Source organism: Oncorhynchus masou, chromosome 18, assembly GCF_036934945.1.
Source record: "Oncorhynchus masou masou isolate Uvic2021 chromosome 18, UVic_Omas_1.1, whole genome shotgun sequence".
Lineage (NCBI taxonomy): Eukaryota > Metazoa > Chordata > Actinopteri > Salmoniformes > Salmonidae > Oncorhynchus > Oncorhynchus masou.
The window spans coordinates 16,435,833-16,447,880 of NC_088229.1; the positions used below are offsets into that span (position 1 = coordinate 16,435,833).

At 40.9% G+C, this 12,048-nt stretch overlaps 2 protein-coding genes across 3 annotated transcripts in view; one reads left to right on the plus strand and one right to left on the minus strand.

Moving 5' to 3' along the window:
- The window catches only part of itih6 (inter-alpha-trypsin inhibitor heavy chain family member 6), a 33,003-nt gene extending 29,378 nt beyond the window's left edge, over positions 1-3,625 (plus strand). For both annotated transcript variants that reach the window (XM_064922303.1, XM_064922304.1), the window contains 8 exons: positions 468-500; positions 820-837; positions 1,012-1,053; positions 1,194-1,217; positions 1,331-1,381; positions 1,469-1,582; positions 2,085-2,486; positions 2,623-3,625. In XM_064922303.1, the coding sequence (XP_064778375.1) occupies positions 468-500; positions 820-837; positions 1,012-1,053; positions 1,194-1,217; positions 1,331-1,381; positions 1,469-1,582; positions 2,085-2,486; positions 2,623-2,867 (929 nt within the window). In that variant the 3' untranslated portion in view covers positions 2,868-3,625. The remainder of the gene's footprint in view (positions 1-467; positions 501-819; positions 838-1,011; positions 1,054-1,193; positions 1,218-1,330; positions 1,382-1,468; positions 1,583-2,084; positions 2,487-2,622) is intronic.
- Positions 3,626-3,715: 90 nt separating this feature from the next.
- On the minus strand, positions 3,716-11,610 carry LOC135504061 (rab GDP dissociation inhibitor alpha-like). The gene is made up of 11 exons (XM_064922328.1): positions 11,304-11,610; positions 10,389-10,496; positions 10,063-10,162; positions 9,589-9,723; positions 9,229-9,427; positions 8,955-9,086; positions 8,638-8,737; positions 8,096-8,267; positions 7,568-7,712; positions 6,966-7,020; positions 3,716-6,846 (listed from the first exon to the last, which is right to left on the minus strand). The coding sequence occupies exons 1-11, from the start codon at positions 11,346-11,348 to the stop codon at positions 6,694-6,696; spliced, it is 1,344 nt and encodes a 447-aa protein (XP_064778400.1). The 5' UTR covers positions 11,349-11,610; the 3' UTR covers positions 3,716-6,693.
- Between the last annotated feature and the right edge of the window lie 438 nt (positions 11,611-12,048).

A 12,048-nucleotide genomic window follows, 5' to 3' on the forward strand; every position in this document is an offset into this window, starting at 1 on the left:
TGTTCCGCAGGTGTGATGTTCGGATGTACGGATGTAAAAAAGTTTTATCCTGCAACGAGTGAGGTCTGGCCACCCGACAACCTGCCTGCTCAACCCCATCGCCTTCTCCAGACCATCTCTGGAGACCTCCTATTCGTCATTTCCCTCATTAACTCATCATTGACCACTGTTTGCGTCCCCTCTGACTTCAAAATGTCTTGAGCTGCTCCCCTCCTCAAGAAACCAACACTTGACTCCTCTGATGTTAAACTATAGACCTGTATCCCTTTTCTTTCCAAAACACTTGTGTGCTGTCTCTGATCAACTTTCTCGCTCTCTTTCAAAGATCTTCTTGACTCTAACTGTATGTCGCACTAGAAAAGAGCATCTGCTAAATGACTAAAATGTAAATGTACAATCGAATGCACCACGGGCACTGTACTATCAATCTGCCCTGAGTTGTGACATGTTCCACTTCTCTCCACCAGATGTCTCTACTTCCAATCAGCTCCAGAGAAAAGGTGAATCAAGCACACACTGAGCACCTTTTTCTCTATCTAGAACCTAAAAGTGTTCTTCGGCTGTACCCATAGGAGACCCCTTTGAAGAATCCTTTTAGGTTCTAGGTAGAACCCCTATGAGTTTCATGTAGGACCTTTTGCACAGCGGGTTCTACCTGGAACCAAAAAGGGTTCTCCTTTGGGGACTGCTGGAATCCTTTTGGAAACATTTTTATGTAAGAGTGTGCCAGTAGATTTAACCATTCTATTGCACAAAATGTATTAAGTGATGAAGTGGTGCTTTAAACTGTAATCTTTTTTCCTCCGGGTCTTCCTTTAGATATGGAGGTGGTTAAAGGTGGGTTCTCTCTTACTTCCCTGCCATGAAAAATAGATTCACTGTAACAACATAAATGTTGTATATTAAAATGTGTTTCCCCTATAGAGATTCTGATGACAGCCCCTAGACCAGCTCAGGGAGAGGGTATGTTTGTCTGGTGTCTAATGATGTCCGTCTGACTTCATCTTTCAGATTATGATGCAACCTACGACAATGACCTTGACTATGATTCCTGTAAGTCATAGTTTCTAGATGTATATACATAAATGTGTGTGTGTATATAACTGTTTAGTTGTGTTGTCCATGTGGATACTTTATGTTTCTAAGTTGATACAGATGTTTAACATCTTTTTTTGGAATTTGTATGTTTACAGGGGATGAATCAGCATCAAATCCTTGTAAGTATTTCTATGTAGTCTAGCATAAGATTAATATACTTCAGACCCAGGCTCTGACCTGTCATTGGTTTCAGTGCTTCAGATAGATGAGATTGCCACTGTTGTCCTTCCAGGGCCGCCCCCCCCCTCCAGACTGAGCTCTGTCAGAGTCTTCTCCTCTTCTGGTAAGGGGCCTACACGACATAACATATGACTGAAAGTTAATGTTTCTCACCTGTTTTTCTTAATGTCCAACATGTTTTATTCCGAAGTTGATGGAGACCCTCACTTTGTGGTCCAACTCCCTAAACTGAAACAGAATCTCTGTTTCACGGTGGATGGCAGGGCCAACGATGTACTGAGACTGCTGGAAGACTCAGAGAGAGGTTAGTCAGCACAGACTACCAAGACAAGTCCAGAACTCTCATATTATATTACTGGCATGCAATTTCATTTTAGCAATGTGCCGTATAATTTGAGAAGCACACTGACATTGTATAGGAACTCATTAATACGAACACATTAATCCTGTTAATGCATATATATATATATATATATATATATATATATATATATATATATATATATATATATATATATATATATACATACATACATACATACATACATACATACAGTGGGGAGAACAAGTATTTGATACACTGCCGATTTTGCAGGTTTTCCTACTTGCAAAGCATGTAGATTTTCTGGATTTTTTTCCTCATTTTGTCTGTCATAGTTGAAGTGTACCTATGATGAAAATTACAGGCCTCTCTCACCTTTTTAAGTGGGAGAACTTACACAATTGGTAGCTGACTAAATACTTTTTTGCCCCACTGTGTATATATGTATATATATATATTAACCATTGCCTTCCTCTCACTGAAGGTATCATGGTGGATGGTCATTTGATGTGGGCTCCGTCCAAACAAGACGTCGAAGACCGTTCCCGTACATACTTTGACCAGATAACCATCTCCACCAGGGGCGGGACAGGTGTGCTGGGCGCCATAATGATCACCCTCTCATTGGATGCTGTGGTGGTGGAGGGGGAGGGGCAGGACACCCTACACACCAATCAGGAGGGATCTGTTACAAGGCAGGGTGTGATGGTTTCCATGGAAAGCAGAGATGACTTCCATCAGAGCTGTTGGATCGAGCTGACGAAGGACATTCGTTTCCTGGTTCTCTTCCACCACTACAGACACCCCAGCTACCTGCAGATGGCACACCTCGGATTCTACATCACTGACGGACAGGGCCTCTCTCTTTCAACCAAAGGCCTACTGGGTACATTAATTTATCACCCTTCAATTACTTTAAATGGGTTTCTTTGTCTTTTTGCACCTGACCCTAAAGCCCCTGCTGTATAAAGGGATTTAGAAAAATATGTAATGATTTAGTGATTGTTCTCTTGTCCCAACAGGCCAGTTCCAGCATGCTGACATGCGTGTCACGCTGATGAAGGACCCTCGTGACACACTGCGTCAGCCCAGTAAAGAGGGGGTGCTGAGGTGGGGGGTGATAAACATGCCCGTCACCCTACAGGACAAGACCCTGAAGGACACAGTGAGGAAAGGTCACCTGGGAAGTTGTTGGGTCGTGCCCAAGGCGCAGGTGGAGAGACTGCTGGGGCATCCCTACCAGAGCTATGTGGTGGATCACCTGTAAATACTCACGGGCTCTTTTCAAATGTCCATCCTAGCACACTAGTTAGAATACTATACATGCCTAATGCATTGCTTTATATTAAGTGGTATGGAGATTGGAACCGAGACACTCATCTAGCTATCCCCTTCACCTCAAAGCTGGGTAGCTCAGGCCATGGGAAACTCTATAAGGACAAACAGCACTGGGACAAAGGGTGCTGCTGGCTAGCCTTCAATACCAATGTCACATAGTGAGTTATTACTCTCTGAGAGCACCGGTGGCAGTGTGCATGAATGCATATTCAAGATTATGAGAGGAAAAAGAGAGCCAATTACGAGACAGAGAAAAGAGAGGGCAAAAGAGAACAAGAGACAGATGCAAAAGAGAAAACGTGAGAGACCGAGGGAGAGTCCAGTAAGTATGATGAGGTAATTTACACAGGTGTCAGACATGAATAAATAAAGGATATGGGATGATGTCATTGCACCACTCCTTTCTGAAACAACAATAGTGACAGACTTCTCCTTCTGCAGTTAACATTGCAACAGTAAGATCTTAATTTTCTGTATACTTCGGCAGACAAATGCTGCTTGATCTTCACATACAGCTAATTCCAATCTCTCCTTCACGCAAATCATGTTTCATAAGTACTTTTATAATTCTAATGTTATAACAAATATATTAATAGATGATTTGAGCAATGTGGGATTTTTTTAAGTGTCAGGGTTGTGTATATACAGTATGTATATTCCTAAAATGACTAAATATTATAAATTGTCTATGGAACTTGTTTTGGTCTTATTGGGGTAGGTAGTTTTACACAAATGATTTAGTTCTGTTAAAACACATTGACTCTCAGACACTATGGATTTGACTTTTCAGGTTTGCCATGTGCTTTTAATTTTTTTTTCTATGCTTTTGTTCATAGTTTAATTCATTTTATTTGTTACACAAGACATTGTTCACATACTAGTGATCAAACAAAGGACTGTAAGTTGTTTACTTCTCCGTCTGCCCTATGTTTTCGGCAATTTCAAGGGATGTCATCAATAATATTAGTCAAAGGCCAAAACTCTTAAATGAATACATCAAACCACATTTTAGGCTTTCATTTAAATAAATAAAGAGAAGACAGCATCTGGTGTCGAGGAAGGGGAAAAATGCCCAAATATAACTAGCTACGCTTGCAGAGTAAGCTCAACACAATTCACCAAGGTAACATAATTCCAGTATGAAATTCACACAATGTGAAAACTGCACAGTCTGAAACTGTAGAAATGAGTCTAAAAGATGACTGGACTGAAGGGTTGAAAGCTTAATTGAACCCTATGATGGAGGACCAGACTGTTGCTATCGTCCCACTGTCCTTCATCACAACCTGTTATAAGACCTGTTAATGTTTAACCCATGTAAAACTGTAATAACCAGTAAATCAGGTCAAACATGATACAACAAAACTAAAACAATGAAGTCGACATATGCATCACTTTGAGATCAGTTATGATAATATAACAAACTAATATTAGAGAAGCATATTCAGCATTACCTTCCAACACCATAACGTCAGTGAAATCAAATAAATTAGCATTGTACTAAGACACACAGAGCCACCCCAAATACGTACAAACTGAGGCGTTTAGAGATATGATGGACTACATGAAGGGATCGGCAATAATTCCCACTAACGTCATCCATGTTACTGTAATCGAATTTGAAGGGAAATGTTGTGGCATCTATCTCAGCATTGCTGCCCACAATTGATATGTACTGTAAATAACTAACCAAGCTGCAGATCCACATCTCAAAACAATGTCATGCCTGGAAACATATAGATGAAGAGAACACAGCTAACCTCAAAGGGTAAGACGGAATGGAGGTTAAGGGTTTCTACAATGGAGGAGATTCACATTAGGGCCCAGCCAAGTCCACAGAACCCCAGGATTTACTAGAACATAGAAATAGAATGACTAGAATTTCTGAGATTCTATCGCTGTTATATTAGACTGTGGTGGTAGTTAGTGGAAATACAATGTTCACAGTTAGCAGTCATGAAAGACACCACACATTTGCAGCATCAAGTCAACCAACTGACATCAATAAGCAGAGGAATGGTCGGCAGATAACATTGTTTTTAAATATACTGAAATTATTTGAGAACCCAAACATATTGGATAAGACCCCAAATTTAAGGCTAAAACCAAGTAAAAGCAATTGGTTCATACTCTGGGGAGGCACTTCATATCGAGGCCTCAGAACCTTTTGTAATGGTGCATTCTGTTAAGTGTTTTACATTTTGGGAGTGTCCGCGTTTCCCTCCACTTGCTACTGTAAGGTTGCCTAGCAGGAGTCCAAAGGGAATTTGTCTCTCTGTGTGACATACACAACAAGGGTTAGTTAGACCACAACAATGATCTGGAGCTTCCTTTCACTACAAGCCGAGAGTTCAGTCTTCCTTCATTTACACAAAAGCAATACTTTCCTGATCTCAAATCTGCGACAGTCCCTAACTCCATTCATTTTTTATCACCTTGCTTCATCATATCTCAACATGTAGTGATCTGATTTCCTATTTGAGTACAACTCAGTGCTATCCTTGGGATGTCCCTACCCTAAACCTAACCTTAACCATAACCCTTACCTAACCCTAACCTTGACCCTTACCTTAACCATTTTCAACTTCAATGAGGTGACATCAGTTCGGTCATCCCAAGGACACTGTTTAGACTTTCTCATTTCCTGAAAAATGTATTCATGTAACCTCACCAACATGCCTAGCCTCCAGACAGACCCTCCCTGTAACCGTCTCACTCTTATACACAACACATTCCCTTTTCAGTTTGACCTCAAAGTCCACTTCAGAGTATTACAGTCCATGTTTCTATTTCAAATTCAGTCAACTTCATAACTTCAGCAAGTGAAAATGCGCACCAAATGTTGAAATAAAAACTCTAAAACATTTAAAAAATAAAGAACGGAAACCATTCAAATCGTAACCTTGACATCACACAACAAACAGAGAAATAAAACGTGGTTTTAGGGACAACAGAACAGTTAGCCACCGGTTAGCTTAACTACTAGCACAGAGAACACAGCAGCACTGCAAAGTGAGCACTATCAGTTTGACAGAACGGCCTATTGATATTATAACTTTTCATTTTAAAACATTTTGTCTGACTGAGCGAGAGATTTGCCGAAAAAAGAGCAGTTGTCTATGTAAATAAGTAACAGGTTAAATAGTAGGAAGAGAACAGGGTGAAAGCAGGGTTGACAGGAGGGAATGATCAGTGTGAGAATGGCCCAACCTTCAGAACGCTGCCGCATCATCATGTTCTATGTGCAATACTACTGTGTATTCATGCATGTCGAAAAGTGAAAAGGCTTTTGAAATTGCAATTACAATGAATCGGTCTACCTCTAATGATCATAGTTTAGACGTAGTTTAAAATGGAATGAGAGACCATATCAACCTTGCCTTTCAGTGAGAGATAGAAATAGGGAATGTGAGTCTTGGAACAATGTGCTGTGTGTGTGTGTGTGTGTGTGTGTGTGTTTTAATTATGTTTGAGTACGGAGACCTCAGGAGGGGGAAAAAAGGTGGACAACCGGAAGGCAGAACCTCGCTGTCTACTCTAGAACCTTCTAGAACTCCCCTGAACACTCCCACCATCTCCCATATAAGGTACCCTACCCAGTACCCTGCACCTACAATCTGTAAATGATCTAACTTGTTACCCTTTGTACTCTTTACCCTGCCCTCTACCACCTCATCCATATGTTCTGCCTTCTTCCATTAACCCCCTCTTCACTCCCTTCTCTGCCCCGCCCTCTCCCTGATGCCCCTCCCTCCTCATTGCTCATCCTCCCCAAACACATCGTTCTGTTTGCGTTTCATGTTCTCAAAGTCAAAGTCGCTTCCGGTCATACGCTTGTAGATGTCCTTGATGTCGTTGCAGGTGGTCTCGAAGTGAGTGGTGGCGTCGTAGGCCGATGAGGCAAATATCTGAACGAGACATAAAATCACACCAATTTTTTTTCACTCAACTGCCTTGACCTAAAACATGTCTCAGAAAGGTGGTGTTTTAGCAATATAGGAGGTATATCCAGATGTGTTTGACTCACCTGACTCTCAGTACCGTCGTCTGTGGGCTCATAGAGGTCACTGAGGGATACAAACCTACAGATAAAGAGGGAAGAGGTCAGTTATTGACTTACAAAAGCCTCCTTACTGCTATTCATTTTATTCATTTGTGATAGCACACATCGTACAAGCTGAGTTTTGGACAGGGATGAAACAACACGAGATATACAGTATAATATATATTTAAATACATAATATGTAAGTCGCTCTGGATAATAGCATCTACTAAATTACTAAAATGTAAATTATAATACATGCCATTTAGCAGACGCTTTTATCCAAAGCGACTTACAGTCATGTATGCATAAATGTTATGTTTGGGTGGTCCTGGGAATTGAACCCACTTTCCTGGTGTTGCACGCACCATATGCTCTACCAACTGAACTACAGAGGACCAAGACAATCAGAGAAGTGGGAGGAAGAAGAGGAATGGAGGAGAGGAGGGAGTAGAGAGGAGGAGAAGACAGAAGGAAGAGGGTAAAGACAGGAGGGAGCAGAGCGGAGGAAGGCGGACTAGAGAGGAGGGAGAAGAGAGTAGTAAAGGGGAGGAAGAGGTAGTAGAGAAGAGGGAGTAAAGACACACTTCTGGTCAATGGGTTCCAGCAGCTCCAGAGCAGGCTCTATCTCAGCCTCAGGCTCGTTGGTCTCCACAGTGGTGCTGACAATGGCAATGTACTTCCCCTGGGCCGCCACATTGTGGGCATAGGAGATCATACACACGTAGATGTCTGGAGGACAGAACACAAGTTCGATCAGTTTAGGGATTTGGAAAAGAGTGTGTCCGGGCACTCAGCATTACTCTGTGCATAAGAACAGCCCTTAGCCATGGTATATTGGCCATATACCACACCCCTCGTGCCTTATTGCTTAAGTATAAAATATGCCTGACAAATATGTTCTGTGGCTGTCACTTTGCTTTTCTGATACCTAATTGTGTATTCGATTGAGATTTTACAATTGTACTTTTCTGGACTATTCCAGAAATTTTCACTCTCCAACAACACTGCTATTGTACTTTATGTGAGGTAAACTTACTGGTAGAGAGAACATCTGACAACAGGAAGTCAGAAACATCCCATCTTAGTAAACCTGTATTTGGTCCACCCCTCACCTGACTTGCGGTTGACCTGGTTCTGGGGGATGATAATCTGACAGGAGTTGGCGTCGTTGGTGTCCTTGATCGGGTGGCTGAGGATACAGATGACCCTGATCACCTGACCTGCCTTACGCACACGGTCCTGGATGTAGCTGGGGTCACAGATCAGCTGTTTGCACCGAGCCACCTAACAAGGGAAGGACAATATAGAAGACAACAATGTCAATCTAACATACTGTATTTTCTCTCTTCTACCAATTGTATATGTGCAGGTATTGTTCCCTTTTCTTCAGTGGATTATCAGCAGTCTTGACTACTTTAATATAAGGTAAAGAGATTAGATCTTATAGACCTATTAGATTGTGATTTTATTGATAGTTTAGCGTGCTTTTTATAGATAGATTGTGATTTTATAGAAGTGATTAGATTGTGGTTTTATAGAACTGATTAGATAGATTACATTGTGATTTTATAGAAGTGATTAGATTGTGGTTTTATAGAAGTGATTAGATAGAGTACATTGTGATTTTATAGAAGTGATTAGATGGTGAATTTACCTCTCCCTCAGACTTCACTCCCACCACATGGCCATCCTCCATCACTATCTCCTCCACTGGTTTGTTGAGCATGTAGGTTCCTCCATAAATTGCACTCAATCTAACAATGTATGAGAGAGAGACTATGAATTATACGTTATGATAAATATGCTAATACACTATTGAATACATTTTACATTTACAATTGAGTCAGTTAGCTTTAGCAGACTATTTTATCCTTATCCAGAGTGACTTAAGATCAGAATTCTATATGAACAGCTTTGTCTGACTAAAGAAAGGACATAGAGATTTAGGAATTACAAATGTAACACACAGACCTGGCAAATCCTTGAGGCAGCTCCCCCAGGCCATAGAGGGGGTACAGGTAGGGGCTTTTCCCATATCGGGCCAGGGATTCACTGTACAGCTTGATACGATTGATGGTCTCCAAACAGGGCACATCAAGGTAGCTGGAGAAAGGGAGACACATGATCAATAGGAGTCAGGGTGTGCTTTTCAAAGCATTCATTTGGAATTTCAGTTTACTTCCTGATAGACCCTGGCCCAGGTTAAATCTCATTAGCGATTGGTAATCAATCTAAGTGCTCTTACTCGTCTGTCCTGTAGAGGGCCAGGGCGTGGCCAGTGAAGTCGATGACATCCTGACCCAGGTCAAACTTCTTGTACACATCTCTCATGGTGGTGACTTTGGGGTCGACGCCCTCGAAGGTCTTAGGGTCGTTCTCGTCAAAGTTGGCCACAAACACAAGGAATTTCCGGAACCTTCTCTTCTCAAACATACCCATAAGATCTGGAGGACACATGACAAAAACAAAAGTGAAAGCTCTGCCTCATATACAACACTATACTGTATATATAGTAGGAAAATGTAAATAAATGTAATCTTTGATGGTATACATAGCAAACTCACAACACAATATAAAGTACAGTTTACTGTATATTCAAACTTACTTGAAGCTAGAGCCTCAGTCTCAGTTGAAGGAACCTTGTAGATCTTTCCTCCCTTGTACACAAAACTACCCTCCACTACTTTGAAGTCCAGGTATCGTGTCACTTCTGTGTATAGCAGCATTTTCACAAGCTGACCTGTTTTATTGGATTTTCAGACAAAAAGGATGGTTTTCATTTTATAACTTTGTAAGGTATCTCCATGTTTCATCAACAGCCATGCCATATTTTGCTTTATTGGTATCATAATGGTGATTTACATTTTTTCTTGGGTAAATTCTGCTTCCTACTTATACTCATTATGTGGTGATGGTCTGCATACATGAATAAGTTGAGTAACTGAGCAACATGATTTATGATTGATGCTATTGGTGTACCGATTGGTTCTGTATGTATCGACTGGTAACAGGAATATTCATTAATCTTATAGGCTTTTTTGTATCTCTCATTTGCAAACAAACAAATCCCACAACTGACCATTGGCCATAAGAAATTTGGGGATGAGGTCCACGTTCCAGTCTCTTCCACGACCCATAGACTCTGGAGGGCTGTCAGGCAGCTCAAACCGCTTATACAGCTGTGGAAGGGAAATATATGCACGGGTGAAAACATCAATAAATACTCTTACAAATACCAAACCATTAACCTGGGGCAGTGAAAGGAAAATACAGGATAATAACATATCTGAGTTAAACCATGGAGGGCTGGGTGGAACGTTGGAATATATTAAATATGATTGAATATTTGAGTGGATATTGACACAAAATGATGACCATTAGATCCACAATGTTCTACGCCCTTACCTCTTCAAGAGGGGTGATGGAGGAGCTTTCACCTCCATAGTAGGGGTTCCTGTCCATGTGCAGAACTTTCTTTCCATTCACAGACATGATCCCAGAGAGGATGCATTCCTAAAACGAAATGAAAGGCAAAATATGAATCAGTCTTAAAAAAGCAAGTGTGTGTGTGTATCAGGAGGGAGAGATAGAGAGAGGGGGGGGTGTAAGAGGGAGGGACAAGATGTACGCAAGCGCGAGGCGATGTCTGAGCCATAACAATAATACTGTACGAATAATACAAATAATACTATTCATAAAAAAACGAACAATTGTAGTATAAATAAAGAAAATACATGCTTTTTCTCTTTGCATCTGCCACCCCAAATGAAATGAGTGTAGTGGATATTGTTCATATCCAGGCTAAATCATTAACTGTCTGCACTCAAAAAATATTCATTTTATGTATATCCATCGTACTCGTAAAATGTTGGCTTTGTCTTATTGTAAACTCTGTACACATGTGCCTCGAATATGGAACAGGGTGTGATGACTGAGGCGGGTCTACGAAACATTATACAGTACTAGGGAGAGGTTCTATTTATTTAAAACCATTCTCAGACCTGCGCAAATGCTGTTCAATGAAGGCCACTACACCATCACTCTGGGGCTACGCCTAAAGATGCTGCACAACGAATGAACAATGCATTGACAACACAAATGTATCCAAATAAATTGTTGCCTACTTGTATCCATTATTCAAATATATCTTATTAGCTTTGTGGCAGATAGGCTATTTACCATCACATTTTCCTAAAGTCAACCAGAGATGCAGATGCTCCTATCAATTGCATTATTGGATGAATAAGGAAACATAGGCAAACTTCATAAATGTAAAGTTGAGTATGCTATATCACAAATACAATTGATTAGACTACTTACCGTGAGTCCGGTGCCCAAAACGATCACATCATATTCCTCATCCATGTTGTATCACCGCCTCTCCTGTCTCGCCCTCTTTTGCCTAGTGAAATTTCAGGGAATTGGCAGGAAAGGAAACCAAGTGGAAGAACGGACGCAATTTGTCCCCGTTTCTTTTTAGCAAGTGTATGTTGGTTAGATACCTTTTTAAGTTAGTAATTATTTATAATCAGTTGTAATTTGTAAGTGGAATATGGTCCACACACTGTCACCGGCAAGAACGACCAAAGATGGCCCTAACCATGGAACGCTGTGGAACAGCAATGATGCATTCGCGTCGGAAAGTAGGGCACATCCCTTGCGTCTGCGCCTCACACTAGGCTACACCCCTAGTCTCACAACAGACGAAACAGAGAAACCTCAAACCGTCCCTCCTCACATTTAAACAGTTATGTTATTGTATGCTTACGCTATTCATAAAAAGGCTAGATTTATTTTTTTAAACATTTTTCAATTATCTTCCATTGTCTAATTAGACACTAACGTGTGCGTTTTATTTTATTTTCCCCTTCAGTCCTTTTCATTGCGGGAGGCGCAGCAATTGCGGATGCAGTGGTATTCCTCCGCCAACACTGCTGTTATGAACAAACTCAGAAGAATGATAAAAGACTGAAAATAGTTACCGGTGTGTTTATAGGCTAAAAGTAACATCAGCTGTGTAGACTAAAGAATGACATACTATTAATGTTGCTCATGGAAGCATTAT